This window comes from Ovis canadensis, chromosome 20, assembly GCF_042477335.2.
Source record: "Ovis canadensis isolate MfBH-ARS-UI-01 breed Bighorn chromosome 20, ARS-UI_OviCan_v2, whole genome shotgun sequence".
In the NCBI taxonomy this organism is placed as follows: domain Eukaryota; kingdom Metazoa; phylum Chordata; class Mammalia; order Artiodactyla; family Bovidae; genus Ovis; species Ovis canadensis.
In genome coordinates this window covers 62,554,738-62,582,039 of record NC_091264.1, presented here as the reverse complement: position 1 = coordinate 62,582,039, position 27,302 = coordinate 62,554,738, and the positions used below count along the sequence as shown (strand labels likewise).

Sequence of the window (27,302 nt, the reverse complement as noted above, 5' to 3'; positions counted from 1 at the left end):
TAGGGATGGGGAGTCATCTGTAATGAGGCTGTAAAAACCTGTGTGAGCCTGTTGACTGCGGTCTGGCGGGGCCCCGAGTGGCGCTGGGTGCTGCTTTAGAGTACGGTTCGCGTCCTGTTGGCTGAAAAGGGTGACCTACCTCACGATGCCGTTCACTCAGAGGGTCAGGTCTTTCAGAGCCCAGATCAGTGATACCTGTGGGGAAATTCAGACTGAGAAGCGAGCAGACCCTGGCGGTGTCTAGATCCTGCCTGAGCTTTGACCTTCACTCGTAAATCAGACGCCAGCAAGCTTGGAGGAGGCTTGAGACCTGCCATGGGGACACCTTCTACGAGGTGCTCCTTTAAACTTACTGCAGGTTTTTCAAGGACTCTTACCCCCGAGATAAGAAGGTTTTATTTCCCAGTTCTTTGGGGTGTTTTTCTCCCTGGTGGACTTATGCAGGGTTGCTGATACACTGAAGAATGAGCCCAGGAGAGGTGTAGCGCTTAATGTCCAGAAAGCGTCAGCTTCCCGCTCTGATAGTGAACGGCCCTGTGAGCAGCAGGAAGGGGTGAAGAGCGTGACTGCGGTCCAGTGGCTGTCGTGCTTGAGCAGACGTGGGGAGCGCTGGAGTGAAAGTGCCCGGGGCCAGGGCAGGGGCCCGCAGGGGAGGCCCCAGAAGCGGGCAGGTCCAAGAGTGGACCACCAGAAGCGTTGACAAAGAGTGTGGGCCTGGATCCCTGCTTTAGAAGCTCAGCCGGCCCAGTACGGAGGAGGAACAAGGGGGACAGCGGCGTGGTCAGCGTCGTGTCAGGACCAGTCAGGAATCCTGTGGCTCACAGTCTTTGTTGCCTTTCCATCTGAGTTCATCCCTGTGCATAGATCTTTCAACCTTTTTCCAGGTATTAGCCTTTAAGACAAGTTTCTGGGAGTGGAATTATTGGAATAAAGGGCATATGGATTAAAACTCAGATCCCTGTCACTCAGCTGCTTTGGGGAAAAGTTGCTACCAGTGTTCAGCCCCATCCGCAGCGCGTGAGAGCCAGCTTTCTGTACCACAGCAGCCTTCGCGCTGTGCCAGCTTCTGTACCACAGAAACTGTCAGCCTTTCTCATTCTTGCCTCCCTGGAGAGAGAAGAGCTGTTCACTGCTCAGCTATGGGGTGGAGCACACGGGGCTCGACGGCAGTTTGATGGGAGAACTTGCGGAGGTCTGAGCGGGAGCTGAGGGGGTGACGTCGCTGTTACACCCCGCCCCGAACCCCAGCTCCATCTCCACGACCTCAGGACATGTCGTCCCAGCCCCGTGTGTGCCCCCCACTCAGACCACATCCAAATGGGTGTTTACTTCTGACCCGTCACTTCATGAAGGGTATTCACAAATGGGAGAGTATTCCAAGATGAGTAGCAGCCGGTTCTACCAGCAGAGAACTCCGGAGGGCAGAACTGGGAGGCGCTGGCTGAAGGAGTCAGAACTGTTTGGTTCCAAGGAGAGGAACTTTGGAGAGACGCAGACCTCACCGTGAACTGTCTGAGGAGCAGCCCTGCAGCAGAGAAGGCAGCCTGACTTTTGCCCCCGAGGATGGACAGGTGTTTAAAGGAAGGAAGAAAGTTCTGACTCAACACAAGGAAGATGGTTTTAACACTTGGTCTCGTTGAAATGGAGAGTCCTTGTTTCTGGAAGCATTCAGTCAGAACTGAATGGTGGCGCAGGGCTGAGGGACGTTCTGTGCCACGTGGGTGGTTGGACCAGCATCTCACCCCACTTCCAGGCCTGAGGCTCGTGTAGATGGAACTTAGAAATTGGATGGATTAGCCCTTGAAATGAAACCTGGAAGAACAACAGAGCCAGGTCTTCTAAAGAAGAGAAATGGGCATCTCCTCCTTGCCCACCGTCCCCTGTTCTGGCCCTGCTCTTCAGGGAAGAGGCCGTCGGTGGTTCCCCATGGCAACTCCCCCCGCTTCCTGTGAGCGTCTGGGAGGAAGTGGACGCTCCTGTGACTGCTCCTGCTATTGGCGAGGAGAAAAGGGGTCAGGGTAGGAAGAGTCTGTAAGTGCAGATCACATCCAAGTCCAGAAATGCCCCAAATCAAGCTCTTAAGTGCGCGTCCAGAGCTCGCACTGCCCGTCGCTACGAGGACAGGCTGGGAACCCTGTGTCTTGGCCAGTGAGCAGGATTTGACTGGAGGAGCATGGCTCTGAACCGACGCTCCAGCTGGGTTCACCGAGGGAGCTGGAGCGGCTGCCGTGTTCAGGAGCCTCGTCCTCGCCGCCAAGCCCCGGAGATGACCTTGCCCTTGTCCTGTCCCCCTGCCATCAGCAACAAGTCAGGGCTGGAGGTGGGAGCGTCGAGGCCCGACCTGGAACCATCCCTTCTCCTGCAGGTTAGAGCTGGGTCACGACACAGTGGGCCACAGCCACTCGGGGAGGAAGTGTCTGGGGCTCAGAGAAGAGCCCCAAGGTTCCGGCCCGCACTCTGGAGCAGAGAGGCAGAGGCCCGGCCTTTGAGGGAGTCTGGGAGACAGCACAGACCTTGGCGTTGGCCTTGGCGTTGGCCCTGGCGTGTCAGCCTCTGCACCTCAGCGGCCTCATCTGCGAAATCGATCCTAGTCTAGGTGAGGTTCCTGGCTCCAGTTTCCCCTTCTCGCTCTGCTCCCTGAAAACCACCTCCCTCCTGCATCCCAGGAGCTGGGTAATAAAGCACCAATCTCATGACCGTTGGTGTCACATGATAAAAAAAGGTGTGGCTTGAGATGAGCTTGTGAACTGCTTGCAGTCGTCAGCTCTGGTTCCCAGTGTTCTCACGGTGATCGTGGCCTCGTGTCAGCCGCACCAGTAACCTGTCGGCTGTAGAAAGGGTACTCGTTTTTGAAGTTAATTTTGAGTGATCTGTTGAAACGATGGGTTTGGTGCTAATTTACATCCCTTAGTATTATCACACTTCCTCAATTCTTTAGTCAGTTCAGTTCAGTTCAGTCGCTTAGTCGTGTCCGACTCTTTGCAACCCCATGAATCACAGCGCGCCAGGCCTCCCTGTCCATCACCAACTCCCGGAGTTCACTCAAACTCATGTCCATCGAGTCAGTGATGCCATCCAGCCATCTCATCCTCTGTCGTCCCCTTCTCCTCCTGCCCCTAATCCCTCCCAGCATCAGAGTCTTTTCCAATGAGTCAACTCTTCGCATGAGGTGGCCAAAGTATTGGAGTTTCAGCTTCAGCATCAGTCCTTCCAGTGAACATCCAGGACTGATCTCCTTTAAGATGGACTGGTTGGATCTCCTTGCAGTCCAAGGGACTCTCAAGAGTCTTCTCCAACACCACAGTTCAAAAGCATCAATTCTTTGGCGTTCAGCTTTCTTTATAGTGTAACTCTCACATCCATACATGACCACTGGAAAAACCAGAGCCTTGACTAGACAGACCTTTGTTGGCAAAGTAATGTCTCTGCTTTTTAATATGCTGTCTAGGTTGGTCATAACCTTCCTTCCAAGGAGTAAGCGTCCTCAATTCTTAGATGCCTTAAAAAAAAAGTTTTTACACTTCTTAAATTGGAATACGCCATATGATGAATGTTGAAAGAAACTTGCCAGCCATTTTTTTTCTCCATACACTGATAATTAAGTGATGATCTCCCTAACTCTCAGCCGCCTTGAAATAGAGGGGGTGCTTAGAACAAAGCTGTTTGTCTCCCATTAACTCTCTGAAGGCATTAAGGGGCCAAAAAGAATAATAAAGCTTCATTTCCCGATAACCTGAGCAAGGAATTGTGTGGGCGTGGGCATGACGGTTGTCTGTGATTCTTTTCCATTTTCTCCCACTGGATCTTTCTGACCCACCACACTGAGTCCCCCTAAGAAAGCAGAGGGTCGGCCTGAGCTGCCTTCCCTGAACCCACTCCTCAAAGGTGAGGCCACATCTCACCTGCTGGTGGATGACTGGGCTGGTGCGCTTTGGACAGGGGGTAGTGTGGTCAGGGGCTGCCCCAGGGACCCCTCCACCCCCAAGAACACGTCTGCAGGACCAGAACCAGGGAAGCTCTGGCTCTCACCTCCACACACTCACAGGAGGGAGACTCACAGGGGTCCCTGGAGGCAGAGGTGAAGAACCCAGCCTTCTGGTCGGATCTGTGGCCTGAGAGCCTGAGCACCTGAGCTGTTGCTCCTCATGGTTCATGAGCTTCTCAGCCCTTTCCTCCCAAGCCTGACTCCAGTAAATAAAGTACAGCAGAGAGTGAGCGTGAGCTGAACAGAACTTCTTTTTAGAAGTGTGACAGGATCATTTATGAAAATGTCGCTGTTTTTTCCCATTCCTGAGAATGTCTCCAGTACAATAATCCCATCAGAGAGTTATTTATAAAGCGCCGTGGCCACATTCCCACATCTGGCACAGTTTGACCCTGTTCGGAGATGGTGATGCCAGTGATGACTGTCATTAGGAAAAGTCAACCTCTCATGTCACAAAGCGAGGAAATTGAGACTGACTATCTTTTTGTAATGCTATTCTTTCTTTCCTATAGCTCTTGGGACCTGGTTCCTAGAATGTTTGTTTTAGAACTTGATAACGTGAGGTCACTTAAGTCAGGTCACCCATAACACTCTCCTTTTGGAGCAGGCATGTGCATACTAATATAATCCTTCCTTGTACGTATATTCCTGGTCCTGTAGATGTCAGGGTTGGAACAGGTAACTTAACCATTGTCCCAGCCACTCTCATGATCTGGGAGTTCATGCAAGACCTCGGAGAGCAAGGGCAGGCTTTCAGGTTGGAGGCACTTCAGACATGTGCTGGGTCAGCACTTCTCACATTCGACCCCAGCATGCTTCCAAAGGCAGGAGAGGACACGTTCTCCTGGTAGACAGGGACTGGGTTCCAGAGCCACCGAGTGAACTGGTGGTAGTACCTGGGACTCCTTTTGCCTATAGAATTATGTGTCCCCAAATAGTGCAGCTTGTCTGCGTAAGTGGAGCAGGTCGTCAGATGGCTTGCTTTCCTCTCTTTGGTGCCAGCAAAGTTCACGAACATCTCCCAACAGAGAGCAAGGCGCTGAGCCACGTTTTTGGCCAGTACTTCGTTGTGAGAGCTTTAAGAGGAGTTCAAGGAGATTATAAGGCTTTTAAAACGAAGTCACTAAATAAATTACACCCCCGTATCTCTTAACTAAGGAAAACTTTTAAGTACCAGTGCCCAAATGGAAGACATTTAAAATAAACCAACCCAGTTTTCGTTCCTAGATCACATTGTGTATGTGTATGTTCTTTGCAGACACATGAAGATCCACGAGAAGGACCCCAACAGCTCTCCAGCTGTAGCCCCCCCATCCCCACTGAAGCGCAGGCGGCTGTCCTCCAAGAGGAAACTGAGTCACGAAGCGGAGTCGGAGAAGGAAGACCCGGCGCCAGCCAAAAAGGTCCTCCCCACCCTGCCCCTGCACAAATGCGCGTGCAGCCCAGGGGCTCCTGGCTGAAATCCCCCAGCCTTCAGTTTCTCAGTCTGGGGACTTGGCAGAACCCCGCTCCCAGGCTTTTCAGCTGTGTTTCCTTGCGCTGTTTCATAAGGTACCTGGAGAAAAGCACGCGTGTCCGTCCTTGCTTTGTGGAGCCCCCGGCTGAGCCCACTGATGATGCAAAGAGCTTGTTCTGTTGTTCCAGGCTGCGTTTGTTTCTCCAGCTAGAACAGGGGCTTCCCCAGCCCTGGGGCCTCTCCTGTCGTCCCCCATTTACTCCCAGCGCCTGGCAGATACTGGGTGCTCCATGGACACCAGTTGAATTGAGGGGGCTGAACAGGAAGGAGGGGGCCAGGGGCGTGTTCGGCCGCCTGGTCAGAGCGTGCAGGGGCCCCTCGTGACCCTGTGCTTCTCCTTTCCCCTCAGATGGTGGAGGACGGGCCGCTGGGTGACGCGGAGAGGAAAACCGAGGAGGTGTCTCACTGCCCACTCTGTTTCAAGGAGTTTGTGTGCAAGTACGGGCTGGAGACCCACATGGAGACACACTCGGATAACCCGCTGAGGTAGGAGCAGGCCAGGCAGGCCGTGCTGGAGCAGGGTGCAGCGCCCCTGCCTCCCATCCCTCCAGCCTGTGACTGCGCCCGTCACAGTGCTGGGGGCACTGGCAAGGCCACACAGGTGGCTGCGGCTGCGGGAGGCTTCCCCAGGGTCCCAGTGCTTCCTGCACTCTGAGCAGGGCCCCTGGGCCACCCCTTTGAATCCCTGCACACGGGGAGCCTCCTAGCACAGGGCTCTGGGGAGCAGACACGTTTTCTGCACAGAAGGTGTTGCAGCCCCAGTGCTCATGAGGTGCACCCGCGTGGGTGGTAAGCATGGGGGTGCAGGGCAGGTGCTCGTGGGACTGGGCCAATAGCACAGGAAGCTAGGAAAGTGCTGGGGGCAAGGCCGAGCTCTGTCCAGCAGGACAAGGCACCTGAATGAAGCCTGGTGCAGCCGCAGTGACGGGGGGTGGATTTTCTGATCCTCGGTGGTCCCAGGCAGGGCAAGCGGGTGGTGATGAAGCCTCTGGCAGAACTTGAGGCTGGGCGGGGGACCTCAGCTCTCCTTCCCCACCTTTACCGCTGTGTCGTCATCAGGCAGGGAGCCCAGTGATCCTGCTGGGCAGGCCCCTCTGCCTCCAGAAGGGCTACCCTGGGGAGTCCCAGGCCTCACGAGACTTGAAAGTGGCGCGTCCTGAGGGGCCCGGCCGAGGGTCCCCAGCGCAGAGGCCAGGGCGCACGTGGCTGCAGCTTTGGGTCTCAGAATGCAGCTTGGGGGTTCAGAAATGTGGACATCTGTTTGTCTGACTCACCGGCTCATGCACCAGATTTCCTTCCTGGGGGCACGTGTTTGGTTGTGTCTGAGGAGTGAAAAGGTCCGAGGCAGTAAAGACGTTTGTGTTCGAGGAAGAAGCCAGCAAGTTAAAGCCGTGTCAGATTCCATTATCTTTCATCACATTAGCTTGACATTTTTCCATTAGAGAGAAAAAAAAATATATGGGCAGATTAAAGTCTGAGCAGTTGAAGTGCTAGAAAATGTCTCCAAGTGACTGCCCTGTCCGAGGGAATCGAGGAGTGTGACGGGCGGGCACGGCCGGGCAGTAAGGCCCGGGGCCCGTCCCACCGCTGCTCTCGTGGGCCTGGACCAGCGGCGTCGGCGCCACGAAGGGGAGCTGGGCCAGCTCGCCCCAGGTTCCCTTTCAGGCCGGAAATCCTTGGACTCTGAAACCCACCTCTTCACAGTTGGCATTCTGTCTACCAAGAAAAGCCCTGAGCGCTTCCTTTCATAGGCCCTGTCGTCCCAGGAGAGTCAGGAGCTTGACTTCCTGGTTTCCTAAGCATCCGTACCACCCCTGGTGTGGGCTGGCAGGGGTGGTGACTGCTGAGAGCATCCTCTGGAGCCAGGACGCATGCGCGGAGCCCACGTTACCAGACCAGCCTCATGCACTGCGTCGTGGGCAGAGGCAGGCATCACCTCGGCGACCCTGGCCCCCGCTGGGGGGTGCCCCTGACCCGGCTCCACGGGGCGCCTGGTCCACTCGCCACTCGTGTCTGCCCTCCCCAGCTTTGCTCTCACTCTGGGCTTTGGTCTGTGATCAGACACGTCTCTGGAAGTACCCCGTGACTGTCTTCTAGGAGATTCTCTCCGACGGGAAGCAGCCTGGCTCTCGGGAGAGCGTTCTGGGCAGCTGGAGCCTGCACCGCAGTGGGTGGCGGTGACGGGGAGGTGAGGTGCCTCCCGTCGGGCGTGGGCGCTTCTGGAGCGGGGCCTGCCGCTCAGAGAGGATGGGGACGGGGACTGCCCCCAACCCTGGCTCAGTGGTCCATGTGATCTGGGACATAGTTCACCCACCGGGACGCCACGGCTGTGACGGTAAACCTGCAGTCTCCCTCGCCCGCTTGGTGCTGGCCCCGTTTGATTGGGGAGGGGACCGCAGGAGGCCTGTGGCCGGCAGGCCCCTCAGGCAGAGCTGTGAGAAGAGCCTGCCCCGCATCCACCGCAGGCCCACCAGCTGGCCCGGTCTAGTGGGTGGGGCTTGTGTCTGGAAACCAGAGGAGTCAATTACAGAACAGAGTTAACCTCCCTTCTCCCCTCTCCGCTCTGCCCTCCACGCAGTCCCCTGCTCTCAGGATGCCTGGAGGCAGGCCTGAGCCAGCAGGGCCCAGCCGGGCAGTGAACTGTGACAGTAGCTGGTGGGAGAGACTGCTTGTTAACCCAGAGCTAAAATAGGCGCCCAGTCCATTTGCAAACCCCAAAGGCAGCAGAACCACAGTGGGATGCTACCAGTTTAGACAGAAGTTTATAACTCGAAACAGCTGCTGGCTTCTTTCTCGCGCTCTCCTGCCCTTACCCCCACCCTCAACGCTGGCAAGGTGCCCGCTGTTCCTTCATAAAAATCACTGGAAATCCAAATTCGTGTAAACGCCGAGGCTGCTCTCCTGCAGGCCCCTGTGTTTCACATTAACGAAGTGGGCGCTGGAGCAGGAGGACACGAAGCCGCCGTGGCGAGTGTGTCTCCGCGTGCTGGGTTTGCTTTTGCCCTGGCGTGACCAGCAGTGACTCGGCTGTGTCCAGCCCCCCAGATGAGGACCAGAGGCTCCTGAGAGCTGGCCCCGGGGACCAGAGGTGATAAGACAGAGTGTTGAAGGAGCAGGTGGATGCAGCGGGGACATCCCTGTGTGAGACTGTGCTGGTGTTGAATATCAGGCCTGGTTATAAGAATAGAACAGTAGCAGGCAGTCCGCCGCCCGAGGAGAGTCAGCGGGAGGGAAGTCCGGGTCAGCAGCGGCCACGAGGGAAGCCGCGAGCGCGAGGGGAGCCGCGGGGGCCACGTTCAGTTTTCTAGGAGCCACGCCCTAAAAGGAAGAGGAAGTTGTGAAGGAGGCTCAGGCTTTGCTGATGTATCGATACGTCCAAAATACAACGTCAGTACAAAAGTTGTCAGTGACGCGGTGTACATTCTCGCTCTCATACAGTCTTTGCCAGCCAGTATCGGGAGCAGCCCATCTCTTTGGAACATGCGCTTTCCAAGCCCCCAGCAGTCCACACGCGTGCACGGGCCTCGGGCAGGCCCACATGCGGCTGGGAGGGCTTTGTCGCAGAAGACACCTTTCAGTGAATGAGTGGCCGGTCTCTGGCTGACGGGGCCTGGCTGGGAGAGGGGACAGCTGGGTGGTCACAGGGGTGTTAGCTGCAGCCGAGGGGGACGTTTCGCAGAAGTTCTTGTGTAATCTTACATGGCTTCTTAATTAAAGGAGACCAGGTAATAAGTAATTTTTTAATTCCATTAAAACGTATCCAGCAAATGAACGGGTGCTTGTTGTGTGCCAGGCCCGTGACCAGACTTGAGAGCAGCAACGGCAGAGACAGGTGAGAGGGGGTCGTGTGTGGGCCGGCCGGGACTGCCTCCCGGGGGCCAAGCAGAGGCTGCCGCGTGGTCACGGCGGGGCTGAGGCGCTTCCTGCGCCTGCCCGGGGTGGGCCCCCGTAGTCCCGTGTCAGTGTGGATACTGGTCGTGAAGAAGACATGCCCTGGGATTATGGGTTAGGAGGTGGGGCGCCGAGGGGGCTCTGCAGGTACAGCTGCACCAGGGGAAGGCGGGCGGCTCCAGAACCTGCCGCTGGTTCCCAGAACTGGCCGCCTCCCTCACTGAGCTTCTTCCCCCGCACACTCGTCACCTGCATGGGGCCCCTGAGACCGATTCACATGGCGCTGGCCCCACAGTTGCTAAATGTCATCCTAAATATAGGAAAGGGGTATCGCAGAATACGCCTCAGCATCTCGTATTCAAGATCCCCGGGGCCCAGGTCCAGCCAGCCAGAGGCAGGTTTGAAACACGCTGCTGGCCGAATGGGGGAAGACCCCTCCCCTGACTGGACGGAAGCTGGAGCGTCTTTGTTGGGGCTGACCCCCACCCTGCCCAGGGGCCTCTCTGTGACTCAGCCCCGTGGGGTGGTGTGGCCGCTGATCCTGGGCTGACCCCAGCCCCTGCTGAGCCGGTCCCTGGACCTGCCCAGCTTCACCCTGCGTTACTTGGGTCGAGCAGGCCTGCAGGGCATTGAGACGGCTTGTGCAGCCCTGCGGATTCCTGGGCGTGGGGAGGGTAGGCTCCCGCGGGCCAGGGCCCTGTCACAGGGCCCTCACTGTTGCTCCCAGCAACTGGGAGAGATTAGTGCAGCTGTTGGATGTCAGTTCTCTGGCCGGGACGCAAGGGAGGGCAGAGAGGGTGGGCAGGAGGGGAGAGGAATGTCTGAGGTGGGTGGAGCCCGGACGAGAGGTTGTTTGCACTCACCCCTGCTCGCCTCTGAAGACCGAACAGGAAAAACGAAGCATGAAATCCTTTTAAAAGAGGAATGTCAGTCCCTCAATTAAAACACTATAATGAGCGAGACATTCAGTATCTCAAGGAAGTGAGCAGGGTGCCTGCCCCTTTCTCAGCAAGGCGTTTCACAGATTCTGATGACGAGGTGTGGGGAGGACTCCCAGAGAAGCCGCTGTGCAGGGTCCCGGGTGGTGAGGATATGACCGGGCGTACAGAGCCCAGGGGCACCTGCCATCTCCGTGCTCCAAACGGCAGCCCCCTGCAGTCTGACCTATGGCCGGCATCTCAGTGACCTTGGGCTCAGCCTCCCCATCTGGAAGATGGACTTGGGGACCGTTGTGAGGATGAGGAGGCTGCTGCAGTGCTCAGATTGTAATACTCAGTGAACATTTACTTCTGATACTAACGTTTAGAACACGTGTTGTTTTTAATGTTTTAAACCTCACAACACTTAACAACAGTTTTGGGTTCCCATCGCTCCCTGGGAATCCCATTCCAGTGACAGAAGGCAGCAAATTCCAGGGCTTCTCCAGGTACTGCTGATGTTTACTTGACCGAGAAAAGGCGAGCAATTTGGCCTTTAGTCTTTATCATAATAAAGAGCCACCTTTATCTCCTTTCGCTTTTGTAAAGATTGGGTAACTGAATGGCAATCTAAATTTCGTTTTGCATCCTGCCTCCCAAATGATGTGATCCAACTGTGCAGAACCCCCAGCGGTCAGAAGCTTGAATGGACTTTGAGCCTTCAAACTACTGCGCATCACCTCCCTTCGATGACTGGGGAAACCTGAGATTCTAAAGAAATGTGTTTCCTGATGTTTAAAATTTGCCAAAGCAGTCCTTCGAAAATATGCTTAGCGGAGTGAGGAGAAAAAAGTTTTTTAACCCTTTCTTGGGGTGGTGGGGGTCAGCTGTCTGTCCCTTAACTAGGAAACATGATGGAACAGTGTGGGAGTAAGGGTCACCAGATGAACAAGGAGTTACCAAGCAAACCCCGCGATGGGTTAGGCCCAGAACTATTCAGCCACGGCCTTAAAACACGTTTTTTTAAAACTTTTTCATGGCCTCGTCTTCCACTTTAGATCCCTCTGCTGGTGATCTTGCCCCTACGTTTATCTTGACTTGACTTTGTCTTCCGTGGATGTGTGAGCTCCCCGCCCACTGTGGATCCTTCAGGAAGGTTACTTGGGAAACCCCGCGCCAAGAGTGGCTGCCGGTTCCCTGCTTCATGGCTGAAGCCTTTATTGTGAATCAGTCCTTGCTGATTCCCTGTCAGCCCTACTGTGAGGCCAGCTCCTTCCTGTCCCCCTCGCCCTGCACAGAGCCCACGCCAGCCCAATGCGTGCCCACCCCAGCCCAGGATTCTGCAGTTTTTGTCTGAAAAATAACCAAGGAGGAAGGAAGGGCATGTGTAGTAAAGAACGGCCTCCGCGGTCGTCTGCCCCGTTGGCTGCACTGTGGTGCGTGTCAGTCTTCCACCCCGTGTAGTTAAGATCCTGACTCTTGCTTTGTTGAGACTAGTCGTGGATCTGGGCCTGAAAGTCACTCACTTGCATTAGAGTCCTGTGAGAACTGAAACGGACGATCCCAGCCACCAGAGGCGAGCACTCCCCAACCTCCTGGAGCCTCGGCCCCGCCCCAGCCTCAATGTCCCTGCCTCTGGGGCCAAAGCTGAGCTGGGACCAGCAGGGGGCTCAGGATCAGAGTGGGGGTCAGCCTTCTCTGACCATGTCCACGGCGCTCTCTCTGCAGTGCAGGCACTGTTGGGGCAGAGCCCCAGTGCCGAGCGACCGTGAGTGTGTGTGGTCTCTGAAGGAGAAGGGACGGGGCGGGCCCGTGGTGCGGGTGCCTGGGATCCACTGCCTCCCTCCAGCCCAGCGCCGGCAGCCCCCGGTCCTGCCATCTGTTCCTTTGAATGCCGGGGGCCACGATGGAAACTTGGCTCACTCCGCTGCATGCTGCCCCCAAGGCATTTCTCTCCCCTGGGACCCCCAGCCCAGCCCTTCCCGTCTCCACCTCACCCCTCCCCACACCCCTCAGTGACGCTGCAGGTGCTGCCGTGGCAGGCGGAACAGACAAGCCTCAGACAGCGGCCTCCCCCCTCCGCTTCCAGAAGCTCCAGCTCTGCAGGCCCCCAAACCTCAGCCCCCCACCCCCCACCCCAGTAAACTGCTGCCCCTGCCCCAGAAAAGATCATCCCCGTGGGAGGAAAGAGCCCACAGTTGGAGGAGCGAGGTGCCCTCCCAGCGTTCTGGACTAAACGGGCTTCCTTTCTCCTCGAAGCACTGACCAGCATGTGCTGGAATTCAAGTGTTCTGGGTACAGCGGGCCCTGGTGAGCTGCCTGGGGCACAGAAGCAGCACTCCTGTGAGCAGAAGGATTTGGCATTCCCATGTAGGTGATGGTCCTCCCGTAAGGCGAGGGCAGGCAGGATGTCCACATTACTTTTCATCCCTGAGTTTCGTTAAGTAATCGCACGTTTACTTAAATTTGTTTTCTTTATGGCAGTCTATTACAGTGTGTAGCTCAAAAAGAAAAAAAGAAAGGTTTGTTCTCTGAAGAGTAGATGGAATTTTATTACCTTCTTTAAGCCCTACAGCTAGATATACTTCCCCCATTAAATGCATTTATCTTACTGACAGCGAAGTTAGTTTCCACTTGGAAAAGTCGCCCTCAGCTTCCAAGTTTGGGCCACCTCGGATCTGTACAGTCTCCCTCTGGCGCGTCGTCAGATCACTTGCAAAATGAAATTGTCCTCCAGCACCCCCTCTGCTGTGTCTCCAAGCACAGTTCCACTCCACCTAAATATTTTACAGCGTGCTGTTCACGAGTTCCTGGCAGGGTGGAAAGATCCCCGCCCCTTCAAACCGGGGGGCGAGGGGAGAGTGCTGGGGACCACCCGACCAGCAGCTGTGGCCCTCGCGACGGCGCCAGGCCCGAGTGAGGTTAGCAGCCAGCCCTGGGCCTGCGTCTGCAGCCAGCAGCGCCGCCCGCAGATTTGCAGTGACCCCCACTGGACCTCCAGAGGAACCGAGTTTCTGGCTGACAAAAGCAGCCTAGCCATCTCTGGGTGACGCTCTCCTGCTGTGGTTTCACTTGAAGTCTGTCCACAGACAGAGGTCCAAGTGTGGCAGAGGAGGCAGCGTTTTTCCCCCAGGAGGGTTCTTTCCTTCTGTTCAGCCAGCCTCTCGAGGTGCTTCAGATTTCAAAGCAGGGTATTTTGCTTTTTTCCCTCTGTCACTTTTTGAGAAGTTTGTTTGTGAGATGACAGGCTGTATCCTATCAGAAGTGAAACAGGAGCACCTTGGTTGAAATCCTGTGGAAACAGAGGTGTGATATGGTGGACGGAGGGCTCGTCTCGCGTCATGAGAAGGCTCTCAGTTGGGGCTATGGCGGAGGGCTGCTAAGGAAGGAGGCGCGGGGCACGGGGCGGGGACTGGGAAGGACACCCGCTCCTCCCAGGGCGTCCCCAGGTGGACCAGCATCAGGGGAGACCCTCTGTTGTTCTGTGAGGTTCTCAAGTGCACAGGACAGGGCGTCCCTTTGAAACTAAGATTCCACGTTTCCTGCATTTTCGTGTTTGCTGGTAGTTCCCAGGAAGCGGGTTATGGCTTTTTGTTCCTAGCATGGTAAAGTGATGGTGGGGTTTGCTCTAGTGCCTTGCAGTTCTCCAAGCATAGTGTTTCCTTTGTCAACAGTTACAGTAACTGAAGGTGCCCACACACAGATGGGAGAGAACAGGACCCCGCAGCAAGAGAGAGAGCTCTCCCAGGCTGCAGCCACAGGTGCTCAGAGATTCTAGACCTCTTGCTTGCTTCTCGCTGTCATTGATTTTCCCAGCTTGTCTGACATAAGAGGCGCCTGGTATGCTTGCTCACCTGCAGATTCCTGGGTCCCTCCCTAGTTCCTCTGATGCCAGCCCATCCGCCGTGGCCCTGGGAACCTGGTTTGCACAAGGTCCTGAGGGAGTCTTATCTCAGCCACGTCTGGGAAGTTTTACACAGCAGGCAGCTGGAATACAGATGAAACAAGCTGTCCAAGGCCACCCACTCCGACTGCCCACTCCCAGTGTCTGGGTCCCATGCCCAGGCCCCACCGCTCCGCACCCACCTTCCTCGAGGATGCGGCCTATGGCTGGCAGCGAGCGCTTCTGGCACATGTGTGCTGAGCACCCACCATGCGTGAGACTTGGTCCCACGTGCCAGAAACAGGAGGGGATTGAAGGCCAACAACAGGAGAATGGAGGAGGAAATAGATATTCCTACATAAATTCACAACTGTGAGAGCAGGCAGTAAACCCGCTTCACCACCTTCCAAGGCACCCTCATGCCCTGTGTGACCCACGTGTGGGTGTCCTCATGTGGAATGCCAGTACAGCTCACACTGAGGCCATGGTCTCAAAAGAGGAGGGTGCTCAAAAAGATCTCTGGGGCACAAGAGCAAAGTAATAGGATTTTTTTTTTTTTTTTTTTGCTCAGCCTCTAAAATTTTCTATTTTTATATTTTATAATATTCCTTGGAAGAAAAGCTATGACCAACCTAGACAGCATATTAAAAAGCAGAGACATTACTTTGCCAACAAAGGTCCGTCTAGCCAAAGCTATGGTTTTTCTAGTAGTCAGGTATGGATGTGAGAGTTGGACTGTAATGAAAGTTGAGTGCCGAAGAACTGATGCTTTTGAACTGTGGTGCTGGAGAAGACTCTAGACAGTCTGTTGGACTGCAAGGAGATCCAACCAGTCCATCCTAAAAGAAATCATTCCTGAATGTTCATTGGAAGGAGTGATGCTGAAGCTGAAACTCCAGTACTTTGGCCATTTGATGCAAAGAACTGACTCATTGGAAAAGACCCTGATGCTGGGAAAGATTGAGGGCAGGAGGAGAAGGGGACGACAGAGGATGAGATGGTGGGATGGCATCACCAGCTCAATGGACGTGATTCTGAGTAAACTCCGGGAATTGGTGATGGACAGGGAAGGCTGGTGTGCTGCAGTCCACGGGGTTGGTCTGAGAGTCGGACACGACTGAGCAACTGAACTGATACACATGCATGCAGATACATGTGTGTCTATAAATCCAAAAAGATGCATAACACACACACACTTCTCAAGACAGCAAGCTGATTTGAGACATATGCTTAGAAAAAAAACCTTTCAACTCTAAGGTTGAAAGTCCAACAAGAGTGCAGCCCTCTGCCCACGCCCACCTGCTCACCTGCAGGATTCTCTCTCCCCAACCTGTTTATGTCAGTAATGCTTGTAATTATTTGCTGTATAAGCCAGTCAATTTTTTTTTTTATATATAAAGAATAGTCTCTATGAAAACGAAGTTGGGCAGACTTGCACATAATTCAGATTGGGTAGGTTTTGTTATTTGTTTTTTTGTCAAATGTAGGGTGGACGAGACCCATGTGAACAGGCGAGAGGAATGATCATGAGAACCTAGGTGCCGGTTGAGTTTGGTGTGCAGAAATCTCAGTTCTTGCTCTACCTTAGATCATCTAAAGCCAGAAAGCAAAGATGTCGTATCACAGTGCCTCACACCGTGAGAAGGACATCAGTCTTCACTCGGTGGAACTAGACCTTGGCCCCCAGAAAAGACGGGTGAGGGAGCAAATCGTGGGCTCTCGTTCCACAGTAGGTATGTTCTGTAAAGGTTCCAGGAACGCAAAGTTAGCCGGCACTGGACCGTTGCTCCTGGAGGAAACACGGGGTTTGTTTCCTGCAAGCCTCTGCTCACATTTTCATGTAGTAACCAGTACATAAACTTGTTTTATTAAGTGTCTTTGTGTTTAATATATACCATTGACGCATCACCATTGAACTGAAACAGCTGACGGCACTGTAGCTCATCTCACACGCGCATTTTTCTCCGCAAAGCCTGTCACGGGCTTCCAGCTGTTGGGGACACTGAGCGGCTCTCAGCACTGCTCTTGGTGACCATTTTAAACAGAATCATCAGGAAGAGGCCCAGGCAGCGAAGAGACAACGAGAAGGACACTCGCTTACAGTCAGAGCTGAAACGAACGAGCAGAGCATCTCCTTGACCAAGCCCAGCGGGGAACATGTGTGTCTAGCGGCTGACTCCTCCCGCCCTGTCCCAGAACATGCCACAAATGCTGATGTGGGTTTGCAGATTTTAGCAAGGTGGCAAGTTCACAAACACTGAATCTGCAAATAATAAGGGTCAACTGAATGGTTTAGATTGAGTAAAATATTTAATGTGCGTAATTTTTTTTAAGTGAAGTTCCCGCCCTACCCCTTTACCTGACTTTGCTCAAGGAGCCTGCCTCCAGCAGATGGAGCGCGCCCTGCTGTCTTCCGTTGCTGAGCGGGGACGGGGCCTCGACTTCCAGTGTGACGGGGCCATCACACACTCGCTGGGTTGCTAGGGGGCCGTGAGCTTAGATGTTTGTTGCAAGGTCCTGGTGCTGGTAAAGATTAATTGTAAATACTCTGCAAATATTCTACACAAAATATATGTCGTCAGTGCTAATGGTTAACCAGGAGGAGGGAGCCATCATAGACCTCAAGGGTGAGACGCCCAAGGGCCCGCCCCGGACAGCTCCCTGTCTTCCTTACCTCTCACCTCACCTACCAGAGAAGGCACAGACCAGCTTCCAGGCTGTTCTTTCACCTGCTCCGGGCCCAGACAGGACAGAGGAAAGTTGACGATGTGGGGTGGGGAGAGGAGGCGGTGGGGCAGGAGGATCTGAACAGTGACAGGAAGCAGGGCCCAGGGACACAGAAGCTGCACTGTACCGGCCACAGCTGGGAGATCTTTCCACACCTAAAGGCATTGGGCTCCCTGCAGCCGTCACTGCCCCCAAGCCTTTATCACCGTTGGTGAGCTTAAGCAGCGGCCCCTCAAGAGGGTTGTGTTCGGAGTGGCTCATGGGAACCCGCTGTGCTAAATTTAATGGAATGATAACACTGAATCTCAACAGTGAGAGGGTAGGCGTGTCAAGGTGAGGGGGTGGAGACACGGGATCACGATGGCTGGGCCATCACGGCCCAACACAGGAATGGAGCTGCACAGACGTGGCGCTGGCCTCGGTGCCACCTGTGAAGCTCAGCCACCTCACGCGTGATGTGTCGTCTTCGGTTTGCAGAGCATTTCAAAGCCAAAAGAGTTTCCCCTCAGCTGTGTGCAGTGTCAGCTCGGGCAGGTCGCTCTACCGCTCCTGTGCCCCAGGTTCCTTCTCGAAAGGCAGGAAAAAGACCTGCCTGGGATTTCTGTGGGAGCATGTGCAGATGTGTATGTGTCGGAAAGAGGTGCTGTCCAGGGGGACCGCCTGCCATCCTGGGAGCACCCCAGGTCTACACTGCCTGATGCAGCTGAGCCTGTGAGACGGACCCCCTGTGACTGGGGATGTTTAAATAAGGCTCTCATGGCGTCTGTGTGCAGTGCAGGTCCGGAGGGTGTGGGTGATGTCCTCATGGTGGTTGGGCTCAGTGAAGACCTAGGAGACTGATCTGAAACGTGGAGGAAACGGAGACCCCATTATATTATGAAGTGGCATTATATTATGCATCCGTGTGGCCCAGGCCAGGTCAGGTGTATGCAGTCGTCTCTGAGTTTGAGCCTGACAGTCTTTCCTCTGTTGGTGGACCGCACTGTAAGAGCCCTTCTAGGGCAGGGAGCCCGTTTGGTGGCAGGAGAGGGTGGGCATGTGAACAGCGCTGGCGTCTGGCTTTGCTGCCTCCTGGCTGGTGTGGCCTCCACCGCGTTGCCGGCCATTGTCGAGCCTCCGTGTTTCCCTCTGGAGGATGAAGGTCAGGTGGTGTGCTGGCTCTGCGGGGTGCCCTCGGGAACTGTGATTACTGCTTAGAGGGCAGGGGCATCACGGCGGGGCTGCTCGGCCTCCGTCACCCGCTCCAGTTCGGCAGCGCTTGATCACCGTCTCCCCCAGTCAGACGTCAGGGATGCTGCTGTGACTGCTGCAGCTGCTGTGGACATCTGTGTTTTCTGGCCTCGGAACATTTCTGATCATCAGAACCCACGGAGCTGGGGGCGGGACGTGTTCCCTCCACGTGATGTAAATGCAGGTTAGAGCAGGTGGCCTCAGGTTCCCAGCCCTGTTCACACCTGTGCCATCTGCACAGACCGAGTGCCGGGGGCGAGTAGGACCTCTTTTTTTTTTTTTTTAAAGGAGTTTAGTGTTGCTCACCAGGAGCTGGTTGGCTTCTTGACGTCATAGCCTCTTTATTTTGCTCACTTGAAATGAAGCAGGAGGAAACCCCACGCGGCTGGCGGACGGGCGGAACCTCGGCCGCAGCCGCCACCTCACGGCCTGCACTCTCTCCTGGCAGGTGCGATGTCTGCTGCGTCACCTTTCGCACACACCGCGGCCTGCTGCGCCACAACGCGCTGGTCCACAAGCAGCTCCCCAGGGACGCGGTGGGGCGGCCTTTCATCCAGAACAACCCCGCCATCCCCGCCGGCTTCCATGATTTGGGCTTCACCGACTTCTCCTGTCGGAAGTTTCCCCGCATCTCTCAGGTACGCCATCAGCCAAGGCGGGACCCAGGTTCTCCACCCGAGGCGGGCTCTCCTTAAAACGCTACCCTTTGGTCTCGGTCTGCCCCTCACAACCCTGGCTGAATTGAATCTGTATTGTTAACAGGGGTTCTTTAACATGCATATCACAGCTAACTATCTCTGGCATTGTAGTTTCTATTCAGACGTTCTGGGTCATCGTTAGCCTGAGCTGCATGCGTTCTCTGCTTATAAAACACCTGCCAAAGCTACTTTGGCGGTCATTCTTTCAAATTTTTAAAAATCGAGGTAGAATATGCCAACAGTGAGATTCTTCAGAAGCCCCAGGCCCAGTGTCTTATTCTGTCTGTACACACTCATGCGCATACGTCTGTGTGCACACACCCACACGTACACGCATTCATACATCCTCGTGTGTACCCACGTCTGTGTGCTCCTGTAGCCCCAGCCGCCGCCACCCCCATTCTCCCTTGAGGCCCTTCCCAGGCGGTGCCCGCCACCCACAGTCAGAGGAATCCCAGTCTCCACTGATGACAGGGAGTTACCATCAGTTAGGTTTGTAGGGACCACATTTTAAAAGAGAACCCAGCTTCTGTGGTGGTGGTACTTCACGGCACTTTCCTGCCGCTCTGCCCAGAGGCCCTAGAGACTGCCTCCCGCATCAGGCAGCTGGGGTTCCTAAGGTGCTTAAGTAGCTGGTGCTCCTTTCTCAGGCCAAGCGGTGTTAGCGCCAGGGTAGGGTGGGCTCCCCTCGGGCTCGGGGAAGGGCCTGGCCAGGCCTGCTGTGCAGCCGGGAGTGGTTGTTGACTCTCCTCTGCCGGCTTCCCCGCAGGCCTGGTGTGAAACGAACCTGCGCAGGTGCGCCAGCGAGCAGCACCGCTTCATCTGCGACGCGTGCGACAAGGCCTTCCCCATGCTCTCCTCGCTCACCCTGCACAGGCAGACACACGGGGCTGCCAGCCAGAGCCCGGACCGGCTGCAGGCCAGGGCCCCGCCGGGCGGCGACCCGGACCAGAAGATCTTCCTGGCAGTGCTGGGCCTGCAGCACGCGGAGGACGTGCGGCCCGCGCCGGCCGAGGAGCCGCCGCCGGACGACAACCAGGCGATCCAGCTCCAGGCGCTGCGGTGCCAGCTACCTCAGGAGCCCGGCTGTGCCGGCCTGCTCAGCCTGGCCCCCTTTGACGCCGCTGCCCTGGGCGGGGCTCTCGCCGTCCTCCCGGCCACCGCAGACAGCGTGAAGCACCTGGCCCTGCAGCCCTTCCAGAAGGGCTTCATCATCCAGCCGGACAGCAGCATCGTGGTGAAGCCCGTCTCCGGGGAGCCGGCCATCGAGCTGGCGGACATCCAGCAGATCCTGAAGATGGCTGCGGCTGCGCCGCCACAGGTCGGCCTCCCACCGCTGGCCAAGGCACCCGCCGCGCCGCTGCAGGCCGTCTTCAAGCACATGCCCCCTCTGAAGCCAAAGCCTCTGGCCGCGCCGCGCACGGTGGTGGCCACGTCCACGCCCCCACCCCTGGTCAACACCCAGCAGGCCTCCCCTGGCTGCGTCAGCCCCAGCCTGCCCCCGCCGCCACTGAAGCTCCTCAAGGGCGCAGCAGAGGCAGCCTCCGGCGCCCACCTACTGCCACCCAAGTCGGGGGCGCAGCTCTTCCTGCAGCCACCGCGCCTCGAGCTGCCTGGCCAGGCCGAGGTGAAGACGCAGCTGGAACAGGACAGCCTCCTGGAGGCGCTGCTGCCGCTAAGCGTGGAGGCCAAGATCAAGCAGGAGATCGCGGAGGGGGACCTCAAGGCCATCGTGGCGGGCCCCGGCGGCAAGAAGGCGCCGGCCGTGCGCAAGGTGCTCTATCCCTGCCGCTTCTGCAGCCAAGTGTTCGCCTTCTCGGGCGTGCTGCGCGCGCACGTGCGCTCCCACCTGGGCATCTCGCCCTACCAGTGCAACATCTGCGACTACATCGCCGCCGACAAGGCCGCGCTCATCCGCCACCTGCGCACGCACAGCGGCGAGCGGCCCTACATCTGCAAAATCTGCCACTACCCCTTCACGGTCAAGGCCAACTGCGAGCGGCACCTGCGCAAGAAGCACCTCAAGGCCACACGGAAGGACATCGAGAAAAACATCGAGTACGTGACGAGCAGCGCGGCCGAGCTGGTGGACGCCTTCTGCTCCCCCGACACAGTGTGCCGGCTGTGCGGCGAGGACCTGAAGCACTACCGCGCGCTCCGCGTCCACATGCGCGCACACTGCGGCCGCGGCCTGGGCGGCTGCCCCAAGCCCCGCAAGCCCTTCGAGTGCAAGGAATGCAGCGCCGCCTTCTCGGCCAAGCGCAACTGCATCCACCACGTGCTCAAGCAGCACCTGCACGTGCCCGAGCGCGACATCGAGAGCTACGTCCTGGCGGCCGACGGCCTGGGCCCCACCGACACGCCCGCCGAGGCCCCAGGCCGCGCCGACGAGGGCGAGCGCAAGCCCCTGGCCGCCTTCCTGGAGCCCCAGAACGGCTTTCTTCCCGCGGGCCCCGCCCAGCCCCTGCCCCCGCACGTTGCCGTCAAAGTGGAGCCTGCGGGTAACTTCGCCTCCGACTTCAATGAGCCCCTGGACTTCTCCCAGAAGGGCCTGGCCCTGATCCAAGTGAAGCAGGAGAACGTGGCTGCCTTCCTGAGCCCCTCCGCCCCCTACGACTGCTCCATGGAGCCCATCGACCTGTCCATCCCCAAGAACTTCCGGAGAGGAGACAAGGACGCAGCTACTCCCGGGGAGGCCAAGAAGCCTGAGCAGGAACCCGGGAGCAGCGAGCAGACTTCCCCGGGCCCACCGGCCTGCCCCACGCTGCCGGCGACCTTGGGCGCCAGCGGGGCCCTGGAGAAGCCAGGGGTCCCCGCCGCGGCATCCTCAGCGGCCAGCCCTCTGGAAGCTGCGGCGCTGCCCCCGCAGGGCCCCGTTCAAATCGCCGTGCCCCTCTACTCCTCAGCCCTGGTCAACAGCTCTCCGCTCTTGGGCAGCTCCACTCTCGGCAGCCCGGCCTTGCTGCGGCCGCTGCGTCCCAAGCCCCCTCTGCTCTTGCCAAAGCCCCCCGTGACGGACGAGCTGCCCCCGCTGGCCTCCATCGCCCAGATCATCTCATCCGTGTCCTCGGCCCCCACCTTGCTGAAGACCAAGGTGGCCGACCCGGGGCCGGCAGGAACCGGCAGTACTGCCGCGGCCTCAGACAGCATCGGGGGTGCTCTCCCCAAAGCCACCACCGACGTCACCAGCCCGAAAGAATCCAGTGACTCACCCCCCTCCTCCAACAGCCCAGAGGCAGCCTCGCCCACCGAGCAGGGACCAGCCAGCTTGTCGAAGAAGAGGGGCCGGAAGAGGGGGACGCGGAGCCGGGCACGCAGCAGCGGCGGGGTGGACCTGGACTCCAGTGGGGAGTTCGCCAGCATCGAGAGGATGCTTGCCACCACGGACACCAACAAGTTCAGCCCGTTTCTGCAGAGCGCGGAGGACGACGCCCAGGACGAGGTGGCCGCAGCCCCCGCAGACCACAACGGGCCCAGCGACGAGGAGCAGGGCAGCCCGCCCGAGGACAGGCTGCTGAGGGCGAAGCGCAGCTCATACACCAACTGCCTGCAGAAGATCAGCTGCCCGCACTGCTCGCGGCTCTTCCCCTGGGCCAGCTCCCTGCAGAGGCACATGCTCACGCACACCGGTAAGAGGGCGGGCAGCGCGGAGCGGCGCCACGGCGGCCCTCCTCCGCACCCCGCTTCCCAGTTTATCCTCCTCTTCAGGCCCAGGAGTGGGGGGGCCTGCCTGATGGCCCAAGAGTCAGTACCCAGAATGGGCCCCCAAGGGCGTCTGGCAAAGGGAGGTGCTGGGGTGTTTTCAGGTGCGGTGGTCCTGGGCCATCTCGTCCCTTGGTTGGGAGGAGGCAGGTAGGGGAACGGGGACTTCGACAGAAGAATTTGCATCCCATCCTCAAGGCAGCTTTTAAAACTGCAAACATTCTGTGATGTTCTTTTGACTGTTGTGCATTCTAAAGGGGTCTGTTGCAGATTGTGCAGCCACTTTTCAGTTCACTGAGGCGACCACGCCTTCTTCCGGATATTGTCATCAGTGTCAGACTAGTTGTAGAATTTAAAAATGTTTTTGCTTGTACTAAGGTGGATTGTTCCAGAGAAACATGAGATTATATTCCTCTAAGTAACAGATTTAAGTTGTCAAACAGATAGCCCCGGAGTATTTTTCAAATGTTTTCATATATTGATTTTTAAAGAGAAGTTTAAGATAAGAAATACACTTTAAATAATTTGACTCCAGGTAGTTAATGGTCGAGTGACCATGCAACTCCCATCTTAATTCTGAGTCACTGAGGATTCAAACAGGATTTATATCTTTGAACTAAGGGTAGTTTGGGTGAGATTCTTAACCTTTTGGAGATGACCACCCAGATATAAATTGATCAGACCTGAACCAGAAGAGTTGTGCAGTACAAGATTGCCAGATAAAATGCAGGACCCCAGTTAAGTCTTGGATTTCAAATAAGCAACAGATGATTTTTAGTGTATGCATCTCCCATGCACTGTTTGGGGTAGGCTGAAGGGGCACATGGGGAGGGGATGGCAGAGCCGTTGTGGGTGACGAGGGCCCCGGGGGGCTTCAGGAGGAAAGCGTTTCTCAGAAGGCACCCCCCACGGCAGTCTCTTGCCGCCCTGTTGGGGTGGCGCCCGCCTGTCACCCGCAGGGTCTTTGAGAAGTGAACACTCCTCTCCCGACTTCTCGGCAGACGGGGTCTGAGGAACCGGCGCTGCCTGCCCGCTCACTCCTCCCCCGGGTCCAGCACGTCCCCCTGGCTCTGGAATGTTCTGTTCTCTTCCCGGGAAGCCCACGGTCTCCCTGAGTGGACCGTACGGCGGGTACTTCCTCTCCAGACTTGTGCCAAGTCTCTGCAGGCGTCTGGTAGGAGTTCCCATAAAGTGCCCAGGCGTCCTCTTGGTTTAAGATTAGGAGGCGGGGGAGAGGGGAGTGGGAGACAGGGCGGGCGGGAGCAGGTGTGACCTTGTTTTCTCCGCTCAGTCACCGCGCCCCTGGGGTCACTGTCCCTGTCTGTCTGCCCTGTGTTCCTGCCGTGGGCATCGCAGGCCTCGTCTCTGGCGGGCAGAGCAGCCGTCCAGAGCTCGTCTTGGGGATGGGCCGTGAGGGCCGTGCTGTCCCCATCTTGCCCAGAGGAGACCGAGGCTCAGGGAGGGTTGAGTGATTGGCCTGCAGGCGTTCTGGTGGTCCTGGGTTGGGAGCCTGGCCGGGTCCCCTACTGCCGCCCCTGCCCTGTCTGAGGATATGGGGGTCGTGCGTGTCCTGACCTATCCCCAAGGCACAGGATGTGGAGGTGGTTTGAGACAAGGTGTAGCGTGGCTGTGGACCCCGAGCTGCTGACAGGATGGTGTTAGCGCCCCGTGGGCTCGGTTGCCCTCCTCTGCTCTTTCACAGTCTCAGCTTCCAGAGGCAATCTCTGCATCAAGCTGCTTAGTGCTTTTAGGGAGCGTTCAGCAGCAGGGACAGCGAATTCCGACATCTCTGCAGGGTCTCCCAAACATGTTTGCAGGCCATCCCGCCACCTAAACAGGCAGCATTAAGCAGCCCAGGGTTGAGTGTCCAGCCGGGGGTTCGCTGCTGCTCAGGCAAGGGGCGTGTGGTCTCAGCACTTTCTCTGCGTGGCTCAGGTTCTAGGAGCCGTGTCTCAGGAGGAAGCTGGCGTGGCTGGCACATTCCGTGTCCTGGCTCAGTCTGCACTCAGCTCCTTCCTCCTTCCACTCCCCTGCTGGCCCGAGGCATCTAGTTAAGGGGGGCCACCCTGGCTCCTTCCTCTCAGCCTAACCAGTCCGCCTCTTCAGAAGATGGCTCACTGGTTTCCGCCTTTTCCCCTTGTGAGCGTCCCGTGTGTTTTCAGGCTACAGGTAGAAGAGACAGTGCCAGAAAATGGTTCATTTCAGCCCCACCCGACTTCCTTCTGGTGAAATGGAGCGTCGGGACCCTGTGAGGGCTGAGGTGCCTCCAGCTCTGCCAGTCCTAGTCCCTGGCCTCGCCCACTTCCTCGTGGTTGGTCTCACTGATCTTTCTTGCCAGCCTGGATCCCACCTACCTCTCCCACCCTCTGTTCACAGACACCACGTTGGGCTGGAGTCTGTGGGATGCACGCCTCAGTGTGGAGAGCGCTCCCAGTGGGATGCGTGCCTCAGTGTGGAGAGCGCTCCCAGTGGGATGCACACCTCAGTGTGGCAAGCTCTCCCAGCCTCGCTGGGGTTTGACTGCTTTTCACTTTCTTAGGAGGCAGCTCTGGGAGTGTCTTCCTGGCCAGCCCTGCGTCATCTCTGCCCGATCCTGAAAGAAAGAGACCCGGGGGCAGGAGGGCGATGGAGGGCTGGCTGAGGGGGCGAAGGCAGGTCATCACACTTACTCTGGGCGTTCACCCTTTATTCCCTCCTGCCCTGGCTGCCAGACAGCGCCATGTGCCTCTTGTAAAATTTCTGTCTTCATTTCTTGACTGTTCTGACACCGCGAGCGTGGGTCGAAGGATGTTATAGGTCTTTGGTGCGAAGGCAGCTGCCTGTGGTCACAGGTGCATTTAGAAACAGCCCTTCTGACGCAGTCTTCTGTGCCTGTTACCAAATGGATGAAATCGTCAGGTACCTTCCATACGGATCACCAGTCAGCAAGGCTTTTCTGAAGACTGTGACAGCAACATACTAGAAGGGCTCTTGTTTCCTCTGTCCATGCAGTCTGCAGGGCACGCTGCTGTTTAAAATGTGTGACTTACACAGTGAAAGGGGGACTTTTAAAGGCTCCTGTTGGTTGTCACTTTGGGAATCTTCCTAATTGGATACAATACTTCCAGGTCATTGAGTTGGTTTGTAAACTTAGCCTTAGCATGCATCTTCCTCATTATTGAGACATCCGCCTGGCTCTTGAAACGTTTACTAGCGTGGAGATCGTAGAGTACCTCAGATAGTAGGGAGAAGCAAGAAGCCAGCCGCTCTGTTTGAAATCAAGAACGAGATCACAGCTCACAGTCACAGCTTCTGACCTGGTTTCTTCTCGGGCCTGTTTCTCTTGTTTTCACACTGGCCTGACTCAGGGAGACTGAGTCAGTGATTGTATTCCCCTTGGAGAAAGAAATGTTAAAGGGAAAATATTTTCTTCTTCCTTACAACAGAGCCTGAATAATTATTAAACATTAGGTTTGACATTTAGTGAAAAGTAATTTGAAGGGCACACACACAAAGAAAACTAAAATACTTGACAACTCGTCTTCACACAAAAAGCATGACTTTCTCTTTTTTTTTAACATGGGAATTTTTATAAATTTAGCACAAAACACCTGCAAAGTTTGTGAAGCACGGGTTCTCCAGTTCATCCTCTCAGGCCCACGTGGAGCTCCCTAGAGTAACTGTTTTTAAAATTTTCGGCTGTGCTGGGTCTTCGTTGTTGTGCACGAGCTTTTCTCTAGTCCCAGCGCGTGGGGCTGCTCTCCAGCCACGATGCACTGGCTTCTTACTATGCTGGCTTCTCTGGTTGCAGAGCACAGGATTGAGGCATGTGGGCTCGGGAGGCGTGCCTCCTGGACGCCAGAGCACAGGCTCAGAGGTTGTGGCCCTCGAGCCTCACTGCTCAGCGGTGTGTGGGACCTTCCCGGACCAGAGATCGAACCCCGGTCTCCTGCACTGGCAGGCGGATTCTTTACCGCCAAACCCCCAGGGAAGCCCCGCACACGACTGGTTTCTGATTCCACTTACCCGTCCTTCTAATTGCACTGTCTGTAATGGTTCTAGACATCTGTATTTAAAAACTTCTACCAGCAGTCTGGAACCATCTCTCAGAAGGGAGTGGACGTCCCTTTCTTTGGCTACCGCTGATGCTCAAACTTGGGGTGTGTGGATTCAGGCAGTGCGAGTCCTTCCAGTCCTGGGGATCCCGGGCAACAGGTCCGTGTTGTCCATTCCCCAGGTGTGTGGGTGCGTGTGCCTGCACTGGCTCTGGGGCCTGGTGATGCGAATCAGACTCTAAATGGAAGACCAGCCCCCACGGCGGGTTGAGGGAGCAGTGCTGGCTGGCTGCCTTGGGGGCAGGGGGGCGGGTGTCTTTCTGTCTGTCTGACCCGGGTGTGTGTGTGTGTGTGTGTGTGTGTGGTGTATGTGTGTGTGTGTCCAACCAGGGCAGCCCTGGGGTCACAAGAGAGCAGTGAGCCCTGTTTGTTGCTACACAAAGCCTTTTCCCAGTGACCTCAGAAGCTGCGACCTTGGAACGTGGCAGCTGGGGAAAGCAGAGGACTCCAGTGAGGCAGCAGACAGTAGCCCACCCCCGTGTCCTGAAGCCCACCCCCTCCCTTCCCCACCTGCCCTCTTCTTTCCTTCTCTTTTGGCGTCACTCTGTGCCCTGGCTCTGCCGTGCGTCCATCCTTGCAGGCACAGATCAGGCGCTGTAGAGCCCCCAGAAGGAGTCCTAATGGAAGGGGAGGGGGTGCTGGTCACAGCAGATAGTGGC

The 27,302-nt window shown here is 56.6% G+C and overlaps 1 protein-coding gene across 6 annotated transcripts in view; it reads left to right on the top strand.

The window, feature by feature from the left end:
- RREB1 (ras responsive element binding protein 1) overlaps window positions 1-27,302 on the top strand; it is a 160,500-nt gene that overhangs the window by 125,132 nt on the left and 8,066 nt on the right. For all 6 annotated transcript variants that reach the window (XM_069564003.1, XM_069564004.1, XM_069564002.1 and 3 more), the window contains exons 7-10: window positions 5,244-5,388; window positions 5,851-5,987; window positions 18,598-18,787; window positions 19,617-22,476. In XM_069564003.1, coding sequence (XP_069420104.1) covers window positions 5,244-5,388; window positions 5,851-5,987; window positions 18,598-18,787; window positions 19,617-22,476 — 3,332 coding nt within the window. The remainder of the gene's footprint in view (window positions 1-5,243; window positions 5,389-5,850; window positions 5,988-18,597; window positions 18,788-19,616; window positions 22,477-27,302) is intronic.